Raw genomic sequence first — 24215 nt, forward strand, 5'->3', positions numbered from 1 at the left:
TTGATCAAAGCCTCAGGGTTTATCTAACGATCTATTTTTCTGCAGGGTGTTTCTAGGCTAGTACCTCATTAAAAATTTTAAATATCTTTTATAACTTGTGCAAAAATGATAAATTTGGTTAAGAATAGCCCTATATCTACAGATTTGGGAGCGGAGTTGGACTCATACTCCTCAGATCTGATAGATATAACCCATTTGTATAGATCTGTAATTATTTTGTATGGATCTAAGATTTTTTTAAATTTGGGTCTTGGGGTTTTATCTATTTTTTTGTATATATCAGGAACTGGGTATTTTTGTTTTCCGTTTTGCAGGTGTGGATTTAAAGGAAAAATTTAATTTGGAGCCAGATCTAGACCCTGGAGGGCAAGATTTGGCCTAAATAAAATTTTATAGGGACAAAGTATTCAGAGAAAATTTTCAATCCAAGGGACGAACCCCTTTTTTGAGCCCTCTATCCTCTGCTCAAAATCATCCTCCCTGTTGCGTTTTTGTTGCCTTTCCTCTGCATAGTCTGCTTCCTTATTGCCTGTTTTTTCCCTCATCCCTATTGCCTGCGTTTTTCTTTCTCAAACCCTCTCACGCAGCCTTTTGCTCTCCATTTCGCGTCCTTTGCGTGAGTTTCCTTCTTCCTCTCTATCCTAACCCGCATGAGTTCCTCCTCTCTACGTCTAGTTTCCTCTGCAACAATGTCGTTATCCCTCTCCTCTCTATATTTCCTGCTCCTCCCAGGGCCCTAGCTCTTCTTTCTTCATGTACGCAGTGCCATCTTCCTTCTCCTCTGCGTCAGTTTCCTTTCTGTCCGTGTAACCTGCCTTCTCTACTACATCGGCTCCCTTCTTCTGCATGCTCTCCTCTCCATTTGTGTCCCTTCTTCTTCCTTGGTGCATGCCCCTCGAGCCTACATACAACTCTCCCTTCCGTTACCTCTCCCTCACCCTCAACCAAGCCTTTTCCACTTGGTTTCATTTTGATTTTATTTTTAACGGATAGCTTTAAGCACAAAACAATAAAAAAAAAATCAAACTTTGCTTCACTCGACTTTTATTTGCGAATTTTTGGTTTGGCTTTTGAAAAATTTTAAACTTATAACATTTGATTTACATTTTTTTAAGTGGCCTTTGGCCCATTTAAAAAAATAATAATAATTTAAATTTTTTTCCAAATTAAATTTATTTTTCCCTTTCAAAAAAATTTAATTCACAAACATTATTACATTTAACTTTGAAGGATTTTAAAGAGTGACATAAATTTGATTTACAAGTCTAAGTCTTTTTTTGCTTATGTGATAAGGGTTTTGGGGCCCACAAACTTCAACAAAAAAATGTGGTAAATTTTTTTTTTAAGTTTTCCTATATTCAAGGCAGCATATAATTTTTTTAAATTCTCTAAGTTTGACTATAGGAAAAAATAAATATTTTTGGATTTGAGTCTTAGAAAATCATCTTAATTCCGGAATTACTTGGAAGTATTTATTTGATTAGCATTTAAATTTCATGGTTTTTTCTTGGTAATTAATTTTGGAAATTTAAAGTGCTTAAGCCTTTTGCATGCTAAGTTTCATGGTCATTGGCATTTGGTTTTAATTTTTTTATGCTTGATATCTATTGAGATCACTCATTGTTTTAAAGGAAAATTAATTCTAAGTGTGGATTTATTTACTTGAATTATTGGATATTTCTTGCATATTTAATTTCCTAGAGGTAAAATCAACATAGACTACATTCTCCCAAGGATTAAGGCACTTGATCTACCAAGGGTGGTCACCAAAACTCATATTCTTTCAACTTCTCCCAAGTCTTGCCACATTGGGGTACCTAAGGCATCAATTTCTTAAGCTAGCCACTGAAAAATTTGAACTTCTAGATCGTCTGCGCTAGCCTTTCCTTTAGCCCTCCTCCAAATTTGAAGACATTTTGACGGTGGAATTGGGAGAAAAGTCAAGCCCTAGCTTCGGGACTAAAACTTGCCCTGCCATCCCCAAGGCTAGCACTTCCCAGGGTCAAACCAACATCTTTGAGTAACTATATTTTCTTTGATCCTCTCTCCATCTTGTCTAGGGCAAGAATATCATTGGTTGCTACATTCCTTCCTCATACCCTAGACTGAGTCCACTTGGCCCCAGTGTGGTCCCACTCCCTTGAAAGACCATTCTTCAAGAACCATTTGAGATACCAATCCTAACAAGGATTTTAGGGATTAGGAAACTCCTTCACACATCTTATTCCATAAACCTAACCCTCAAATCCTCTCTTCCTTTCCCTAGATTACCTAGTACCTTTGTAAGCAATCTTTATCCTTCAAATTCTGGGAAAGGGTTATTTAGGGTCACTCATATCCATTGACTTATCCTTCATTAGTGACTCCAAACATACCGGGTCTCCTCCCATCGCTGAAAGTTCGTAAATAGAAGGGAGCCTTAGCTAAGGTGACAGTGGGCTAAAACTCCATTTGTTGCCCTTGGCCTAGAATTTTCCCTTTAGGGATTCCCCTTAGGTCCCCTGCTAGTTTGAGTGGTAACAGGCATTAAACTTGATTTGCAAAACAAATTGAAACCGACTAGGGCTACAAGATGCAAATCTTCTACACACTCCTAGGATGCTCTACTCCTGAGGATTTTTTGAAAATAGTACTCCCGACATTCCTACTCTCAAAAACAATCCCACTCGATGCAACCATGGTCCAGATACCAAACACAGTTGGTAAGAAATCATTATATTTCATGTGTCTTTTAGGTTTTTTTTAAACTATTGGTGAAAAAAATCAAGCCAATTGTAGAAAATTGTTTGGAAAGACAAATTGCCTTCATTCAGTGGAGGTTAATCTTTACGAACCTACTTACTGCATGGGAGAGTATTAATTGGGAGAAAGAGACTGAGAAAAAGAAAGTCTTCCTTATGGGTGACTTTCAAAAAGCATGTTACACACTAAAGAAGGACTTCATTTTGGAAATGATGACCTTGATTAGATTTTCAAGACTTTTTACCTAGCCAATGAATACACTCTTCTTAATGCATCCACCAAAGTGTGTGCAAATGGCATTCTCCCAAAAGCCATTCCCTTTAGAGGCCAATCAAACAAGGATGCCTTCTTGCCCCCTGATTGTATGTGATTACGATAGATACACCTATCGTTAACTGTAAAATTTCCATGAAACTTTGCAGCTACTTAGATGAATAACTGAAAACAAGGCAACTAAAACTGAAAACAATTTTATTTCAACAAAATACAGAGTTTCTTAACAATTTAGAAGCACTAGAATAAAAACACCAAAGATAAAAACACAATCACACAAATTGACATGCTTGTTGACCCAGGAAACCCAAAAGGGAAAACCTGCTATCATTGTTGTGGTATTTTGTTAATTGTTCTTGAGCAATTAGATATATTACAACACAATCTATCTTTGAGAAAGCATTATGCTTCTTCTCACTAATCTCAGTGAATACAATTGATCTCATCTTGCCTTCATCACTTCTTGATCTCGGCCCTCTAGCATGCAATTGTTCCCCTGTTGCCTCCTTAACTTGCCCTACCTCTTGCTTGATCCTGTTACTCCTTTTTTGCGCACTAGAGCCCCTGTTTCCTTGCACACTTCTCCTATTTCCTTGCACACAAGGAGCTCCTATTTCCTAGCGCACAAGTCCCTATTTCCTAGCGCACTTGTGATTCCTATTCTCTTGTGCAAATCTCTATAAGTCTCATTTTTCTTAGCGCGCTTGTGGCTCCTATTTCTTAGGATGCAAGCTTCCTCAGATCTACCCACAATCAATCTCCTAAATCCTTGCGCACTTGTGATCTCCTATATCTTACGAAACAACCTCCCTACTCTCTCCACAATTAAGGATGATCTCACAAACTCGAGATTTGTCTTGTCTTGCAAACCTTGTGTACAAACCTTATGATTCCCTATGCCTTCATCCTCCCCTTTATAGACCCAATACGAGCATACAAGGGCCCTATTACCGCTCAAACTAGCAAGGGTCCTAGGAGTGGATCCTATAGAGCAACTACTAGGTCAAGTGGCAACAATGGAGCAATAGCCCACTGTCACCTCAACTAAACCTCCCTACTCTTTACGAACTTTCACCAATGGGAGGAGTCCCGATATGAGAAGAATCACTAGGAAAGATAGATCAATGATAGAATGTAAAGTGATTCCAAAGCCCATTCACAAGAGAGACTCAGATGACAAGCTTGCTTGCTTTAGAAGCAAGATGAATGGCTCTCTAAGAAGAGCTAAAAGGATACTTGGATCTAGGGTTGAGAGGTATTTTCTTGATAGGTGGTGCTCCAAACCAAAGAATCCTAGAGAAATAGGGTTTCCAAGCAATCCTTGTGAAATTAGTGTTACAAGGTTGCGAGACCACGAAGAAGCCCTAGTAGACTCCTGGACAAGCTCAAGGGTTTGGGGTTGAACAACAAACTAATGGACTTAACTAAGCTAGGGAGGAGAAGAGGATCAAAGGAATTAGATTTCTCTTGAAATTTGAGTACAATGATCCTAATGAAGGCACTAACCCAAGGAAACCTAGGGAGAAAATGGCTTTCGAGCTAGGGCTTGCAATATCTTGAGATTCCACCATCAGATTGGCTTCAAATTTGGAGGACCTCTCAAGAAGACCCGAGTGTAGTTCTTGACTGATTTTCAAGCATTTTTTATGGCTAGAAACAATTTTGTGTGATGCCCTAGGAAGCCTACTAGGGTTAGGCCTTAGAAAAAGAAGGAGGTGAAAAGAGTTTTCCTTTAATGATAACCTTAGACTAGACCAGTGCCTAGCCTATTGGGAGAATGGCGTCTAATGAAATCAATGTCTAGAGATGCTTATTCCCAACCAAGGAGTTCCCCAGCAACTTCATATAGCCCTAGCACCAACTAGGTCATTGAGGGAAATTTATACTTCTTTATGTTGCAATTAATGACTTATCAAGGCAAATCATGAATAATCACCCCTAGGACAATAATTCACCATACTTCACAACAATCATATGAAAAACCCCTCACAAAGACTAGATTAGCAACTTCGCATTAGCATTAGGGCAGCTATACCAGTTTCATGAACGAAAATATTTCATAGACCATTACATAAGACAAAGTACAAGATAAAACATGAAAAAGAGTAATCACAAGTATAGCGAAATTATTCCAATCATCAAAGTGCAAGAAAATCAAAGCTCTAAGACAAGAATTAAGCTCTTCCAAACATCAAAATGAATTATGAAACTAATTCGTCCATCAAAAGGCTTAGCGAAAATCCCAGAAGAAACAAATGATCCCAATCCAAGTGATGATTAAATGAAATGATCATCACATCAATATATATCCTCCCTAAGGGGTTCGATTTTCCTAATTAGGCCTAATAATGCCCCAACTAATAAAATAATGTGCAAAAATAACATCCATTAGTGACAAACCCACCAAGATAACTCCATAATACAACAATAAGCCTCCTAAGAGAGAAAAATAATAGACACAATAGGTCGAAGGGCCATTAAAGAGGCCTAATGCAGTCCATGCGTGCCAAGATGAATGAATGAGCTCCAAACATAGTAATCAAGGGGTTGGCCCCTTTATATCCAAGCAAACAACTTGTGGTGTCCCCAAGTGGCTATGGGAGCACAAAACATCTTCATGGGTCTTCAAATGGATCGAACAAGCTTGTATCCCATCTATAAGGGCTAGAAGAATGCTGCAAACCCTCCCATTGTCTCCTTCGTTGAGACACATCCTCATCTGGGCCCTGGATCAACTGCCAAGTGTCTGAAGCAAGAGTGGAACCAGTTGGGCAAGGTGGTACGAGCGCATTATCATCGTCCAAAAGGTGGAACACGAGCAAGCAATAGGTGGAACTGAAGGATCCCATGAAGTGGAAATCTGCTCGCTGCTATGGTGGAGACTCATGGCTCTCAACGCTCACCCTACAAATGCCAATATGACCCTCTAGAGGGCTTGGAGCCCATATAGGGAGACCAACCCCCAGATGAATACCCACTGCAATCCTGTATAAGATTTGATACATCCCCTCACCTTCTAGTATAACCAAACATTAGTGTAATTGAGTAAATGAGCTTACCAATCATGGAACCAAATGGACACTTCATGGTGGCATGCCCTTCCATAATGAGCTTTAGAACATACAGTTGTCTCCAAGTTCAAGAAGAAGGTTAACCAAGGACCCTATTAGGTGGTTTCAACCTCTAAGAGGGTGGCATGTCTATGATACATCCATCAGATGGTAGGTGGTATGTGATATAATGGTGGAACAGAATGGCGCATCAAGGGAGGGCTCCAAGCCACATGCCACAGTACATGGGTAGCCATAATAAAGGAATCCCATACTTGGGTTTATGAATATACGAGGGAGAAATCGTGGTACATGAGTTACCATGACCTTTGTTTTTTCCACCCTTCTTCATGTGCCTTTTGCCTTTTATTGACTCTTCTTTTATAATTGCTTAGGGCTCAAGGAATGAGAGCATGATATGTAAGATATAACAATGGATACCCCCTTTATGGTGGGGCATTTCATCACCCACCAAGGTTGGAACAATCATGGGTTCCTTAATGATGAAAGGGGTATGAAGGACCCTAGGAACTAGGGTGATGGCCATAATGATAGGCGTAGAGCTCATGTTTGGCTTTTGCCCACGTGCTAGTTGTGTATGTCTCGGCCATCTTTTGCATTTTATGGTACGTTTCTTGTTGAGAGTGGCTAAATTATGCTTTTTCTTATTTTTTAGTTGCATTGACCTTCAAGGTATCATTCCAAGCTCGACCGAAGCTGTGGACAAGGGGAGGGGGAAGCTAACTCTTTATGGACCCAATAGACAAATGTGGACCTGGATGAGAAATATGGTGAATGAGGTTATAATGAACAGAGGGGGGTGATGTATGTGTTGTCGAGAAGCGAGACCACGCAACCAAAATCAGGTTTTCCTGTGTAGTGCCACCCGTAAAGATAATAGCCAATAAAGGAGATCCCACCGGACTAGGATACAAGGCTAACCATCAAATTGGACAAAGGAGACAAAAGTACAAACCAAGCCCACTCTTTCCACTGAATCCCCCCACCAATCCATGCCCAAAAGTGTCCATGATAATTAAACAGAAATACCCAACTACACAATGAAAAGCCATACCTTCAGGGTTGGAAGGCCTACCTTCAAACATACAATCCTAACAATTAGGCGAGGGAGCATATGGCTAACTCAAGTTGCATACATAGTGGCACATCAAGCTATCTGGTGGCTGCAAGGGGTTGCTGGCTACAGGCAAGGGACCATCTAGGAGAAAAAAATTCTCCTATGTATACTACCCACAAGTGGTGGGTAACAGGGCCTAGCTCAATTTAGAAACTTGAGTTATGATTGACGAGTTAACTGAGAGTCCAGCTAATTCTCTCTCCAATCAACTCTTGTGTTAACTCGTTCTCCCTTCAATCAAGACTAACGACTAACTCGCTATAACTAAACTTGCAACTACCACCTCATTCTGCAGTCAAACTGATGCAAACTTCACTTAATTGAAGCTCCAACTCTACACATGCCATCTTGATAATTATTCCAATAAACTAGAAATAAACTCATCCTAACTGAAGTTTAACTCATGAGCTCACACTCTGTTGATTTGGGGTAGCATCGGATGTGCTCTAGCCATGAAATTTGGTGGAGAGGTTGGGGCACATGAAATCTCCAATAACCAGAAAGGGTTTGGGCAGATTCTAAACAGATCGGGAGATATAAAAATAATTAATATTTTTAATGGAGTCCCTAAGTCTAAACTTAGGGAAAATAAAATATTAATGTGTATTAATATGAATTTGTGTTAGAATGGTCCAAAAGACATGGATCAAGCCAAATCTAATCTTAGCCATTGATTAGGGACTTAATCTCGGTCGTTGATATGTCAACAAGAAAAGTATAAAAGGAGGCTTGAGGGTCACTTGGAGAATACACCATAGTGATCAGTCATTTTATTCTCTAGAGCGGGGTTTGCTAAGAGAGATAGAATCAGTGATCGGAGAGTAGCTGAGGGGCATTGAGTACAGAGAGACAGAGAGGAAGAGATAGGGTTGGGATAGTAGTAGAGCAGCCAGAGAGAAAGATGCAGGAGTAGCCAGTGCTCACGCAGGGCCACGCAAAGGCAGCTAAGTGTTGCGCAGAGCACCAAAGGGGCCAGCGTAGCTCATGCAGAGGCTCAGAGAGCTGACGCACGACCTCCTGGGACTGACGCAGGGCTAGCACTGGGCTAGGAGAGGCTGATGCAGTCCAAATTGGGCAGACGTTGGGGTTTCAGGGGCAGATTGGTGCTGAATAGCTACCGGAAGGATTATCTAGGGTTTCCGCCAGCTGATTTGTCTGAAACGGAGAGGTATTACTGCTAAGGAAATTCTCTGTTGGGTAGGTCAGTTTCGGCACCCAGATTGTACTCTGATATTGCTTAATAAGAAAACCCTCAAATAGCTGCACCAGTTTTCCCATATTGGGTTTTTCCGAGGACATTAGTCCAAAAATAATGGTGTCATATGGTGTCTTTCTTTCTGTTTCTTTTTAGTTGTTGATCTATAATATGTTGAGCATGCACTAATGTTTATTTTCAGTATTTACATTGTAAATAACTTGTTAAGAAAAATAACAAGTAGATAGGAATAAATCAAATAAAGTGCATGGAGGGTTTCTAAATAAGTAAACTTAGAAACTTTAACACACTCTTGCTAAGGGAAAGACAAATTAAGGTCTTCACTGGCTAAGGCACAAGCCAAAAGACCTTTACTCACTACATTTTCAACACTCCCTCTTAGCGAGGAAGGTACTTCTACAAGAACATGCTCTACTTAGATTTGTCTCCAACATCACCACCTTATCCGTCGTTGTACCTACTCCCTCTGAACTAGAAGACTTCCTTGCTTCCTACTGCGGAATCTCGTCTAAAGACTTGTTCCTTCCAACCATGCTCCTATGATCCACCTTGTACACCCCATCTAAGCCTACTATTGATTTTCCCTCTGGCTCGAAATCTATCAACTCTATGATCAGTGACATACACTCTGTGTACTTTTGTGGTTGCTTACTCTGCCTAAACATAGAGCTAGGAGTCTCAACTCGCTCTTGGGCCTCCTGATCAACCCACTTGGCTCTCCTCCTCCCTGTGTTGGGAGTCATTGACTGAGTGGTTACCTCCATTCGTCCTGGTCTCTTCTCCTCATCATCCTGCTGGTCGACCCACTTGCCAACTAGCTGAGACTCAAACTGTGATACTGGCTAAGGCTCCTTCTTGGGAGCTCTAACCTGCTCTCGCTCTAAGGACTCCCTCAGAGCTCTGCTCTCCTCAACCCTCATGTCTCTACTTTGCGCACTTCCTACCTTGTTGCTCAAGGTTGCGCCTATCTCAACCTGTAGCAGGTACAAATTCTTCATCCTCACATATATATGCTTCTTACATCCAGAAGCTAAGTGCTTGAGGTAAGCCTTATCTCTGTTGAAGATGGCATCATAACCCTTGTCCTCAAGGGTAGCTACTGAAACAAGGTTCTTCGTCAAGCTTGGAACATAAAGGACATCTCTGAGATGGAGAGAGCTACCTTACTCCCTCTCCAAATTGACAGTAACAAGTTCCCTAGTTGTGTAATTGCCATCATCTCCTAGCTAAATTTGAAACTGCATGTCCTTCTCCTTAGGGTGGCTGAAGTATTCCTTGTTCCTAATCATATGGAAGGATGTTTCTAAATCAATATACCATACATTGTTTTTTGTTGAGCTTGCCATGCAAGCAATTAATGAGAAATCTTTCTTGAACTAAGAAGAAAACGGATCTACCTTATTAATGCAGCCACATGATCCCTTATTGGACTCCTTCCAATTAGGACACTTAGTGGCATAGTGTCTAAACTCATAGCAATGGAAGCACTTGATCTTGATCAAATCCTCCTTCTTCTTCTCTCCCTTTTGACTAGACTCAGCCTCTCCCTGGCCCTTCTTGCCCTTGGATTTACTACCTATGCCTTCCAGGCAAAGTTCTCTTCATCCTCCGTCGAAGTTGATTAACCAGCTCTCCTCCCTTTCTGGATTTCTTCTTGAACACAATCACTCCATAGCCTTTCCCAACTGCGAATATTCTCTCTACCACTTACTGCATCATGGAAATTCTCCCAAAGCTTATTAAGTCCTAGAAGCGCAAGACTCACAAATCATTGTCTGCTACAGTCACGCCGACTCCATCTAGCTCATCCTGAACCTAAGTGAACTTAGAAAGATACGTGATGATGGGCTCTCCTTTCCTCATCCGGATATTTCTTCACTTCTCCTTCAGAGAAATATTTCTGGCATCACTGGAACCTTGATGCAAATCTAAGATGGTTTTCTACATCTCATATGTTCTCTTCTTCCCATGGAGATGAGGGATAACATGATCTCTGACCCCCTCAAGAATGATTCTTCTCCCCTTGGTGTCATTCTTGTTATGTTGGATCAATTATTGGGCATCTTGAGCTGGACTTATTTGATTTTCCACAAATTCTAGCACCCCATTATCTTCCAACACCATTGAGATCCGCTCTTTCCATGAGCAAAAGTTCAACGCTCCCTCTAAATTGTGATTTTCCCTTAGTCCTAGGAACACCATACTGTTATCCAAAGAACTGCTCTTCAAACTCTAGCACAAGCCTTCTGTTTGATCTTCATTGTTCACTGACTGTTCAATTTGGTATTGGTATTTATATTGATCTCTGCTCTAATATCATGTTAAATTTCTATGAAACTCTGCAACTACTTAGATGAATGATTGAAAACAAGGCGAATGAAACTGAAACCAAATTTACTTTCACCAAAATACATATTTTCTTAACAATTTATAAGCAGTGGAATAAAAACACGAGATTAAAACATAATCACATAAATTAACATGCTTGATTACCCAAAAAACCAAAAGGGAGAATTTGTTATCTTTGTTGTGGTATTTTATTGATTGTTCTTGGGCAATTGGATCTATTACAAAGCAACTTGCCTTTGAGCAATCGTTCTGCTTCTTCTCACTAATCTCAAATGATACAATTGATCTCAACTTGTCTTGATCACTACTTGATCTCGGCCCTCTAGCACACAACTATTCCCCTGCTACCTCCTTGACTTTCCCTTCCTCCTACTTGATCCTGCTCCTCCTTCCTTGCACACTGGAGCCCCTATTTCCTTGCGCACAAGGAGCTCCTATTTCCTAGCTCACAAGTCCATATTTCTTAGTGCACTTGTGGCTACTATTCTCTTGCGCAAATCTCCACAAGTCTCCTTTTTCTTAGCACACTTGTTACTCCTATTTCTTAGGACACAAGCTTCCTCAAATCTACGCATAATCAATCTCCTAAATCCTTGCACACTTGTGATCTCCTATTTCTTAGGAAACAAGCTCTTTGTGCTCTCCACAATCAAGGATGATCTCACAAACTCGAGAGTTGTCTTGTCTAACAAACCTTGTGTACAAAACTTATGATTTCCTATGCCTTCATCCTCCTCTTCATAGACCCAATTCAAGCATGGAAGGGGCCTAGCGCAATTTAGAAACTTGAGTTTTGATTGACGAGTTAATTGAGAGTCCAACTGATTCTCTCTCCAATCAACACTGGATGTATTAACTCATTCTCCCTTCAATCAATACTGAAGAATAACTCGCTCCAACTAAACTTGTAACTACCACCTCATTCTATAGTCGCACTGATCAAAACTCCACTTAACTGAAGCTCCAACTCTATACATGTCATCTTGATGAGTATTCCAGTAAACTGGAAATAAAATCAACATAACTGAAGTCTTAACTCATGAGCTCACACAAGCTAGAAGACCTTTACTCGACACATTTTCAACATTACTAACAGAAGGTCAACAGTATGAATGTCGTAAACCTTCTAACATCATGTTATGTACCAACCTACTGATATAATAAGAGGCCTACAGCATTAATAAGCCTAACCTTGGGCTAATCAATGTTGAGAACTATAGCTCGGACAGGGACTCAGTGTGAACATGCAAAAACACAGTTCAAGATATTTTCGAAAAGTATTTAGAAAAGTAATTTTAGTTTGGAAAAGTAATTAAATTTTGTAATTGATTTTGGTAAAAAAAGTGGAAGTCTTTTATTTAATTGTTGAGTCTAAAGGTACATCTCATGTATGACTTAGAGTAGGAATAATCTTCAAAATAGATTATCCGCTTAAAGTATAATTTCAAGGCAAGCTAGAGGCTTTCAACACATGAGCAGTTGAGCAATCAAGAGAGAGAGGAGCAGGGATTCATCTGGGGAGCAGGCAGCAGTTAGTACAGGTGCCAAACAGTTCCGTACAAGTGTGTGAAACAGTTCCATACAGTTGTATGGATGTCCGTACAATCATGTAGCCATGTCTGTGCAGTCATGCGAAGATCGCCGTACAATCGTACAAGAGGCCATACAGCAATTTCCCTTTGTTTCTGGTTTTTCCCTTTGTTGTTTTTATTGGGCAGCATGTGGAGGTTTCCCTGTAAGTTTTTTGAAGGAATGAAAAATTAATTTGGAGTATTTACCTGTGTGTGAGTGAAATTAATTTTTATCCCTCCGCTATTTCATTTCTATCTATTGCATGATTGATGCGTCTGAAATTTAATTTCAATGTTAATTAAATTCAGCAATCTATTTATTTGATTGAGATTATAACGACATTAGACACCTAGGGCTTGAAATTTTCTCAATTAATAGTAGGAGCAGGTGTGTGTTCTATTAAATATGCACATGCATGAAACAAGGCCCACTTAGTAGCTAAGGTATGTGCTAATGGGTAGGTGTAAGTATTTGCAATAATTATGCAACGGACCAAGCCATTAAAAAAGGACCACTAGCAGATGTGATTAGAGTTAGAATCAAAGACAAATAAATAAGGACAGAAGCTCATGGTTGATATCATCACTTTTCTATCTTGATGTGCTTTGTAATAAAGCATACCCCCTTGAAGTGGCATCGGATAATTGCCCTCTCTCAAATAGGGTATGTCTAATTACAATCATCCTTCCATTTTGTGTTCAATCTACAAATCTATGCTTAGTGCAATTTACTTCAATTTCTTCTTATTAGCCCAATGTCAATTTCATTGTTTAGCAATCACATTAACATAACGTAAAATGTTGATAGAACATAAATAAATCGATAGAAGACAAGCCAAGACAAGAGACACCAGATGTCGCGGCTAGCCAGGGACAAACCCCAATGTGGGGAAACCCTTTGATCAATTCTTCTATAATCTTCAATAATTCAACAGAGAGAGAGAGAGTTAGTACAAATATACAATTCTGTAATTTTATTACAGCAACAGCAAAACCCTAACAAGAAAAGTCAAAGCTGGTCAAACAAGTCAGAATTGACCTCCAATTAGCTTGGTCAATATCCCAGTCAACTCGGCCTCCAACAGCGAGAAGACACAACCCAAAACCAGTCAGAAAACTCAGTCAAACGAAGGTCAATAGAAGTCAACCTGCAGCCAGCAATTAGGGCAGTCAACGCTGGTCAAACCTGAGATTGGATCACCTCGATTTGTGTGCCAAAATCTGCGGCCTGCCAAAGAGAAGCAGCCACACTAAATTCGTAGTCCAAGAAGAGTCCACACTGGTCAACACTGGTCAAAGTGTCTTTCTGCAGCCCTGGTCAAACTCGCTCAATGCAGCCCTAGCCAGAAATCACTTCATTCTTCCACACATGTGAGAGAGATGCTACTCCTAGATGTGTACCCAATCAAATAAGGAGAGAGAAGAATGTAAGATGAGAGATGAGTGAATAATGCCTCATCATGTGGGAATGGAAATATCCCAAGGCTTCAACATAGGTTACAGGGATTGACCAGGTTCCAGGTGACGACTTGGATAATTAGTGAATTGCTCCTAGTGATGACCTCTTGAGCATGATGCTGATGCAGGATGCTTTCCACAAGTAGGGGATAGATACATCAACATAGCTAGTTGATTCAACCATTTCCTAGAAAAAAATTCAACAAGAGAACATCTGGATAATCCTTGTGAATACCTCCCTAGCTAAGAGGGAGTGTTGAATTTTGTAGCTATGGTCAATATCCATAATTAATGTTTTAGCCCTTCAAATATATGTAATAACAAATTCCAAACATGTTCTTCATGTTGGCTTCAAACGAGAAAATTTTGAATTTGTGAAATTTGAATTTTTAACTCCAAGAAAGTCAAGTCAGTCTGCGCCTTGTCACACCTATTCGGCCTCCCAGGATCACTATGTAAAAGCATTCGACTTCCTCCCCTTTGGCACAATTTGAATCACACAAGGATAAGAACATATGCTCATCTAAGCAAAGGGGAAACAAGATAAGAAGGTCGAAGTTGATCTAGCAAGTTGATTGATCTCTCTCTCTGTTTGACCTCGAATGTGTGGCATTTATCTAGTCAGTGTATTGGACAGCAGACCGAGTTTCTTGTGGTGACATAAAGGCTGAAATTTAGCCTAATTGATCAAGGACAGACTAAACCTCTTTTACAACAATTTGACACAGCTTGTGAACAGTTTGACTACGTTTGATCACGACCTTTTCGCTGGTCAATTTGACATTTATTTTGACTAGAGGAATTAGATGTGTCTCTTGTTGAATTTTTCTAAGGAACAAGCTTCTGGGTTTTTCCCAAAGTGGGTTTCCCATGGTAAATCTTGTGTTTTCTTGGTCGCGGTGGTCTTCTAGGAGTCTCCCGCACAGACCGACAACCAAAACTAGAAGGCACATGCCCTCCACGTGAGGGTGTAGATGGGGGTGGCGACAGCAAAGGAACAAGACTCAGAACTCGAGCACTGCTACTGGATGGTGGAGGTGGCATGGCTGCTGCAACTGCTTCATCTTCATCCCTTATAAGTTCCTCTTCCAGTTCTTCAAGATGTATAGTGCCATCCTCCAAATTGTCATCCTCTGGGTGGTTGTCCCAAATTTTATATGTTGGATCCTCATAAGCACGATCACAGTAATGACTCAACAACCTCAAGTTGTAGTGCACATAAACCAAGCTTTTTGCCCGGTTTTCATTGAGTCTGTTTCTTTTCACATTATGTATGTTGGGTCCCTATAATACTAGTGATTACCCCATTACTATTGTAGTTATACCCCTTATTTATATTGTTGTGCCCCTATTACCCCCATATTGTTATTTCTGTGCCCCATAGAATCCCTCTATTGTTATTTTTGTGGCTTTATATTATTATTGTTAGGTCAGCTGGATTATATTGTGACTCCTTAGACTCCTATATATAGAAAGGAGGTTTTGTCATTTGTATCATCCAAGAATTGTTCATTTATGTAATGTAAAGGAGGTTGCCCCCTCGAAGAGGCTGAATTCTAAGGCGTTGATCTATCTTTTCTATCTTTTCTTGAGCTGGTTTCATAACAATGTATAAAGCTATAGGTGCTCCAACACCTCTCTGCAGAAAAAGTATTTACAACCTGTGATAGAACTTTTTTTTCCAATTTTGGCAAAAGTCCTTGGCTGCCATATGATTCCCACCATGTGAGAGAATCAAATCTGTCACTGTCTTCCATTGCATGGAAGGTACCAAACAAACCAGTGCCACTGAAGTATCTGCGTATTTCAAGGCGCACAGCTACACATTCCTCCCTGTCAAGTATCAACTTTTCTAATGCATCCAAATATCCTCTAGTTACCTCTGCATCTAAATGGGGTTTGGTCCTAACCCCACCCCCTGGTGCAGGTTGGCCCAACCAAGATGTAGAGTAGTATTTTGGCGTAAGGATATACGCCAAGCAATGTAGTGGAAGATTAAGTTTATTCCACCGTACACACACACAATCGTGAATCAGTTTGTACAAGTCGGGATCATTGTTATGAACAATATCTTTTATTTGCCCCAACACGGTATCCATCTGCTCATACACCTCGCCAATCACTGGTTTATCTGTATCTGCAAACCGAATCATGTGATAAATGGGCTTGGTGAATTCCAATACTTGCCTCACACTTGACTAAAACATACCATCAAGAGCGGCCTCCTCCACCAATTCAAAATCTCGCCTGTTAACTGCATTTGTAGCCCTTTCTTTTAATACCTGCCAGTGTGGACTTGATACCATGCTAGCCAATGATTCTCTTACCTTCAAAAGGCGCCTAAAGATGAGGTAATAGCTACCAAATCTAGTCCTCGCAATCTTCAACAACTCCAATCTTGAGTGACTGTGGAAAAGGCCATGGGTATTGCTATGATTTGTAATAAATTTTCTCATTTGTTTGCCTTTCTTGTACAAATCACCAATCCATTTGTATTGTTCATTTTTGTTCTTAACAACATCATGCATCAAAAGGTTCAATGTGTGAACCAAACACCCAAACCAAAATATGTTGGGGTATTTATCCTCAATAATTGCTCTCGTTGCCTTACAATTAGGAGCATTAACAGTGATGACTTGGATGACATTGTATGGCCCAATATGGTCAATTGTTTCAAGTAATGCTTCTACAATGTTGATGTTGGTCTTGAACTTCTCTGAGTAATCATATGCATTTAGAAAGATGGCACCACTAACAGACACAGCAAGAACACTTATCAATGGCTTGCCTTTCACATTTGTCCAACAATCAAATACAATGGACACCCCATGGTCAGTCCAAGAACTTGTCATTCTATTCAAAGAATGTGATATTTTTGTTTTTTCATGATCAAGTCCAACGGTTCTTGCCTTGTCATACCCAAGGCTCTTGTATCCTTTAGGGGCATCATTTATGGCAGAAACCATTTCGTGCCAATAAGGTGAGCGAAGAACATTGAATGGTATCCCACATGCATAGAGAAACCTGTAAACTTTTGAATCCACATCATTCCTACACCCCTCATCAAGGAAATCTGATATGGTTCTACGCCTTAAAGCTAGTGACCCTATGCCTCCATATCCACTGCCTTGGGAGGATGCTGAAGGAGTTCTTTGTGCTTGTGATTGTGAGCTTGGTTCAAAGAAACCCCTTGATTTTTTAGATTTGTATTGGGCTTCCTCCTCTTCCCTTATGTATTTGGCTCTATCTGCTGCTGACACAGCTGCACAAGTTTTGATTCCTATTTGTTTATCTCCATCCCATGGCCTTTTCCCGCAGAGGTGTTTTCTGGCACGGGTGTATGAACCTATGTAATTATTGTTGCAATGGGGCAATGAAATTTAGTGGTTCCACCCCCTTTCCCTACTTCAGGCATGTTAACATATTTCCACAATGGGGTTTGGTCTTGTTTAGTTTTTTGAGAGTCATGTTCACCCTCCTCCAACTCCTCACTGGGGTTTTCATCAAGTCCACTTTGTCCCCCTTCTTCATCCCCCTCTTCATTTTGACCCCTCCTTTTACTACTCTCCAGTACTATAATAACCACAAAAGGGACCAAGAAGAAGAAAATGCCAAGAAATATAACCAGGTCCATGATGTTTGAAATTTGTAGTTTTGAATCTACAAAATTTAATGGGAATGGGAATGAGAAAATTAAAAATGTATTTAGTTTTACTATTTACTATTTATTAATTTTATTTATTTAAATTCATCATTCATCATTCTAGAATCTAGAAGTAAGTTATAACTTTACTAACCTACTAAATTACTAAGTTACTAACCTCCTTGCAGGCTTGCTCCTTGCTCCTCGGCACTCTCTCCTCGCTCCTCCTCGCTCCTTTGCACAATCTCTTTGGCTCTCCTCCAACCTTTCAAGTCACAATGAACTAAAAATGCCCCCCAAACCCTTATAAAACCAAAAAGAATTTGTGTCCAAAATTTTTTTGCGCGCTTTTCGATCCCGGCAGCAGCGCGCGTCGCTCTGGGAGCGAAAATTAAAGCCCTGGAGCGATCGGGAGCAATCACTCCCATGCTTTAATTTTTGCTCTTGGAGCGACGGGAGTGACGCTCCCGAAGTCGCTCCCTGTTTTGGCAAGGAGCGCAATTTTTTTTATCGGGAGCGCACTCCCCACCCGCTCCTGCCCGGAGCGCGGATTGGGAGTGGGTTCGGGGGGGGGGGGGCGCTCCCCCACAACTCTAAGTAGTACAAGTCCCCTCCTAATCATGTGCTTTAAGGGGTAGCAACAATTTACAAGTAAATGTGCAAAAGAACATCTCTCTCAACACCTTAGAACCCATTGCAATGCTAGTCAACAATGTCACAACGTAAGTGTCTCGGAAAGTGTGTGCACACCAACCACCATGCCCCCAGGTCCATCAATCTACAAATCTGTAATGTGTGCAATGAAAATCACAAGTAAATGCCAATGTTGTTATGAAAATATGAGCGTTAACACATACCATCTTAAATGTGGATATAAATTGGGATCTCTTTTATTTTCAATGATTTAATCTACTAACACATAAAATCAATGCTTTTATGTATTTCACCTAAACATGAGTTATCTATATATGCATATAGGATCATATCTCATATCAACTTGACTACACAACACTTACCCTATAGTTGCAAGTGTCCTTGAATGTAACCATGAAGGGTGACCCAAAAACAACCTATTACAAAGCCTCCCTATGTAGTTATAGGTAACTTTACTTGTTAGTACAATGATTGATTCTCGTAATTGTTGTTACAATGGTAAATGAACATAGTAAGAGGTAGATATGCTTATAAGTACATGGTCAACACTCCTATGACAAATTAGGGATGTCCTCATCACAAGGAGGGCAAGCCAAAAATTGTCGGGTGGACATAACTAGACAGGGTTTGGTGCATCATCCATAATCTAGTGTGGGATAAATTCACCTAGTCACAAACCAAGTGTTCAATGCATGCACCTCGTGATTCAACAACATTTATTATTACTACATATAGAATGCACTTGATCAATGAAGGTAAATCACTTGATTTGATCGTTACTGACACTATTAAACACTTTCATAATTTTGGTAGTTAGACATGTTTCCCTTTCATTGGCTATCAACTTGACTATGCACATCACCATCTCATTCCTAGTCACCTTCACTAGTCCATTCCTAACCACTTTGAACATTTTTTTCATAAGAAGTACACCACCAATCTATATTCTAGGCTCCAGTCCCTTAAATATCTGTGACATCCAAAACCTAGTTGAAAGAGTGTCAGCTTTTAATTCTCGCAGGAAATCTAGTCAGCCATGTTGGTTTCCTTGCCTCATTTCAATCACAATTCCCATCCTTGTACTCCATTGCCAATTTTTATTTTCCAAGATATTACCTTTTATGCAGCATCAATCCATCAAACCACCTCTAAATAGTGGAGTAACATGGATTCTGCACTGTAAATAGTGAATTAATAGTACAAAAATAACATGTTTGAAAATTTACTATGTATATCTATTGTCAGTGGTCACTCCTTTCAGGAGATCCACAGCAAATGAAGAAAGACAAAATTATAAGTGAAAGAAAATTAATTTTCTTTCATGTATCAAACATTTTCTTCTCAGAGTGTATCAATAGGCATCTGCAGCAAAACAATAACAACGAAACAAGAATAGTCCACTTCATATTAATATTGTCTACCATAACATAAGTCACTTGTTAATGTGTAAATTCAAACCTTACCTGTGGCATCACAGTTCCTTCAGACATAGGTACTGCTCTTGATATCGCACGAATACAATACAGTGCAGCTTCTGCAGATCGCCAATCCCAAGATCCTCCATTCCCAGCAGTGCTTGCTGCCTAAGTTCCATAATATCAGTAGGGTTTTTTAAGAGAGATTAGAACTCCAAAGCAAAGAATACTAAATTAAAAATTATAAATGTCTTTCCAATAATTTTACATCTGTATTGACACCACAATCCAACATTGAAAATTGTCGAGATAACAATGATACAAAATGAACCATGGACTCAAGTTTCTCAATCAGAAGGCATTTCAATGCATAAGTCTGTTAAGATAACCTGAGTTCAAAAACAACAAATTTTCGTAAAAGAGATAGCTTAAACAGTGAATTCTAACAAGTGGATCAAGTCCATACGATGGGCTATTAAAATACAAAGCATCACAGTCACCACTGAACTTCAGGGAAATGACAGTATAGAGAAGAGATAGCCAGGTTAGAAGTTCTTATTATCAGGACATTGGCACAACCTTGATTAATGGGATTTTGAAAAGATATTTTTTCCTAAAGTAGGAGAATATTATGTAGTGTCATTATTCATACAAAAGCATGCAATTAAAGCTTTTGCTAAATTCAACATATCAGAGAGAGTGCCATGTATCCCAGTTTATAAGTACATACACATTTGTAGGGTGTAAACTGTAGACATATTTGCAAAGAAACACACAAAGGAAAAGAGAAAAGCTAAAGATAAATTTATTAATGTTGATGCTGTAGCATATACATTCCTCTTGCCTCACATCATATCTTACAATACATATGTCTACCATCCCTCTGCAGTTATGGAGGTTTTACCATCTAAATCTTAGCCATGCCATCTATCATTACATTGCTCACATGTCACTAACATATAAAGTGACACAAATATTTATTACTCCTGACATAAATATGTTAGGAGGGTTAACTACAACACCCTCGCACAAATACAATGTTTCTCAGATTTCAACCCCCAACCCCACACACCCCCAGCCCCTGACCCCACTACAAAGTTCAAAATTTACCACTGCTGTGAAGTTCCAGAAACAATCTCAATTTGTTGCAATGGAGATGCACAGCTAAAAGCATGTATTAGCCAATGCATGTCCCTATCCACAAAACCAGAGTATTAGCAGACCAGGTTCTTCCAAAACTAGGTCAAGACATCTGACGAGGCTACCATAATCATGGATCCCACCACACTCCAAACCAGAAATCATACCTCCACATCTCAAGATCATCCATAATGCACTGCAAGAAAATTGAACACACATGACGTTTTCTGAACCACAAAGAGACCAGTGACACTAAGTCCAACTGTGATGATACCCATATGTAGGATCTCAATAGAACAGCCCATATTTCATTGAAATTTTCCAGAATTTGAAAGCATAGGTTGACATAAAACAGTCAATTGGGTCTAAATCGAGTGGTTGTGAGGAAAAGCTGTCTCTCCACCCAGGTTCAAATCCCACTTTGTCACATCTTTGCTCTTAGTGAGCTGATTGTTGATGAGCAATATATGATCTATTCATCAGCTGTTGACCTGACCTTGTGCCCTTAAGAATCTAGGGTTTACCCTGGGTACCATGCTTGGGATGAGGGGAAATGCCTGGGAGGATTCGCCCGGGATATACTACCTGAAGAAGAAGGTAATGAAGGGAATTACAATTACATACTTCACTGGTTGGAGTAAAACACAATGTGATAACACAATCGAAATATAGCACATAAGAACTTGTGATTACAAAAACTGCCTAGTAAAAGCTTTCAGCATTCAGTCTGGCCCAACTTATCACAAGATATATAACCCACCTTCGAAAAAATCAGAAAATTTGGTCTTCAAATTTACATCTAGATCAAATTAAACCCAACAATCAACATCATTATACATATTGTTTGCTATGTTGAATATATAGGTATTCAGAATTTCTGCCTGCGCAATTTCTCTACTAGGAATGGATAATGAAGTCTTACTTGGAAAAAGCTATTTGAAAGAATCTTAAGAGTAGTTTCTCCACCCAGAACTGAAGAAGCATCCATCAAAATGTCCCCCACGGCTAAGCAATCAAAAAACCCGTTTTTTGGTTAGTAATAGAAACAGAACTACCAGAATGAAGCATAAAATATTCTCCTATCTTTTGACAAGGCAGCACATTTCATATGAAGACTAGATATTACAGAATCCATGCAGTATAAAATCCTAACAAATGAGAGAGCAGATAATTCAATGCCATGGATTGAGAAAAAATTACACGATGTGTATGGAATATGGATAACTAGACAGAATGAGAAACTTCAAAACCGTAAGATATTAGAACTTCAGGTCAACATGTCTATTCTATGATTGGCACTTCCTTTTTAGTATTTTCATTAATTCATTCCACTTTTCCAACATCACCGATCCAGCCAGGATCTTTGTTTCAAATGCTAGTAACAATTGCCAGCAAGTACCTGAACTGCTACAGGTTTCAAGCTATCACGTGGTTAATATGAAAAATGATGAAAATTTCAAGTCCATTATAAAACCTATTAGTGCGCAATAACTGAAATCATGGATTGACATTATGGACCAACAAATTGTGATATCTAACATTAGATATCGATAAGTTCATTAAGTGAAGTTTAATTTGTGAACTAGTCGGATATTGGCTCTTTAAATGTTTGATATTTTAAATCTCATTTCAGTTACAATTTACTTGCTATAGGATGTGTGTTTTCAATGGAGGAGAAAACAGTGAGCACCAACCTGGTATTAAATGTGTTTATATTATGTAAACATTATGTTAGAAGACATCAAGGTCAGTGATTAATAGGCATATGTCCAATGTAACATGAGGCATTAAGGATAACAATTAGGTGGTTAAACCACTATACCCTATTTAGAGTGCTACATAATAATAATGAGGTATGATTATCATGAGAGTGTGCTACATAATAATAATGAGGTACGATTAACATGAGAGAGTGCTACTTGTATATTCTAGAGAGAGAATCCAGCAGAGCAAGAAGATTCAACAAAGCCAAGTTTATTAAATTCATAAATTTTTCAAAAGATAATGCTATGAAAATTATATAATTTCCTAAAAAATGATGTGAAATATTTTGAAAGGATAAATTAAAATTTAAAATTTAAAATTCAAAAAAAAATCAAGAAAAATAAAAGATCAAACATAATCGAGGAATATGGCTGCAGTGTCTGTCAAGCAAGGAAGAAGAGCTTGCAGGAAGGGGCAAGAGTAGAACCACAATTTGTAGAAGGAAGTGACGAAAGCAGACATATTCTCAGACCAGCGAGACAACCCTGACATTTGTGTATATCAGTCACAGGAAAATCCATCAAGGAATAAAGCAGATAATAACAGAAAGCTCAAAGGAGAGATGAGAAATATGGCCCCAGAACAACAGCAAACAATCAAACCAGTTTTGAGATAAGATAATAAAGGTCCAACGAGTGACCACAAAAGTAGATCAAGGGACTAAAAGATACATCCAGTGTAAACACAATGTGGGAGTGTGAAAGCAACTCCTAATAAAATGCTGACAGAAAGAAGCTAAAGGAGTTAAAAGATACAATCAGAACCTTCAATATTGGGGATCTTGAGGCTATATGAGGGAGGAAGAGAAGGTTTCAAACCTTATTGGTCCCATTGGTCAAGGGTGAGAGAGAGGCCTCATGTGTAGGCTCGTTGTCAAAATATTGATCACTATAAAGGGGCCCACGTAACGGTCGAATATAACTCTAGGAGAGTGGCCACAAATATGGGGACCAAGTTGTACAATGCTAAGAGGGAGCCCTATTCTTCTATCATCCTAGGTCAAAACAAAGAAAGACCTGATTGAAGACTGACTACTTCGTTAGTGTTGTGGCGTAGTTCAATGTCCAGGAGGAGCCCAACGTTGAGTCCATCACGATTCAACCTATCTGCCTGCTTGATGATAATGACGCATGTTTTAATCACTGGAGTGGCAACTCCTCATGTATCTCGAAGATGTAGGCCATCCCAAAGGTGAAGATGTCAAGAAGGTAATCGTAAATAGCAAAGAATATACTCGCCAATCTAAGAATATTTTTAAGTGGCTGTTTTCAGATTCCTATGGGATTGACATTTGATACTTGAATTCTCCGAAGTACACTCCACAATAGGCATTTTGAATCTATTAAACAGATTCATCATCAGGACAGAAGAGTCTTAGGCCTCTGCTTGACGCTTGTTGCCATGATCTGACAGGGAATCCTAGGAGTAAGTAGTAATCCTCCTGGAAGTCACCCACCAAGAAGAGTGTAAGGCATCATTGGGTTACTAGAAGGTGTAGAGGGAACCTCCTAAATCTCAATAGAGGCAATAGTCACAACCTCTGATCTTGTAGTAAAGAGGGCATATGAAGATGAGGTGCATGTCCATCTCCATCTCCTGTAAGGGACAGAGATGGTAAGTCATGTGTATTAGCGAACTATGGTGTCAAGTCTCTATCCAAAGTCCATGGAACCCCCTCAGAAATTGCTCTAGAGGAATCCTAAGAGCATGCATTGAATATCACTGTGTGAATGTGGGGTGGAAAATGATGTCATCTTGTACCTCTAAGAAGTGCTCGAGATTTAAGGTCATCTTCAAGTTGA

At 39.5% G+C, this 24215-nt stretch overlaps 1 protein-coding gene across 2 annotated transcripts in view; it reads right to left on the reverse strand.

Annotated features, from left to right (window-relative positions):
* MOS14 (ARM repeat superfamily protein) overlaps positions 1-24215 on the reverse strand; it is a 464252-nt gene that overhangs the window by 155561 nt on the left and 284476 nt on the right. For both annotated transcript variants that reach the window (XM_089423464.1, XM_089423460.1), the window contains exons 15-16: positions 21572-21654; positions 19558-19677 (exon numbers count right to left, since the gene is read on the reverse strand). In XM_089423464.1, the coding sequence (XP_089279590.1) occupies positions 19558-19677; positions 21572-21654 (203 nt within the window). The remainder of the gene's footprint in view (positions 1-19557; positions 19678-21571; positions 21655-24215) is intronic.

Source organism: Pinus tabuliformis, chromosome 6 (genome assembly GCF_031772625.1).
Source record: "Pinus tabuliformis cultivar Carrire ecotype Pingquan chromosome 6, CPIR1, whole genome shotgun sequence".
In the NCBI taxonomy this organism is placed as follows: Eukaryota; Viridiplantae; Streptophyta; class Pinopsida; order Pinales; family Pinaceae; genus Pinus; species Pinus tabuliformis.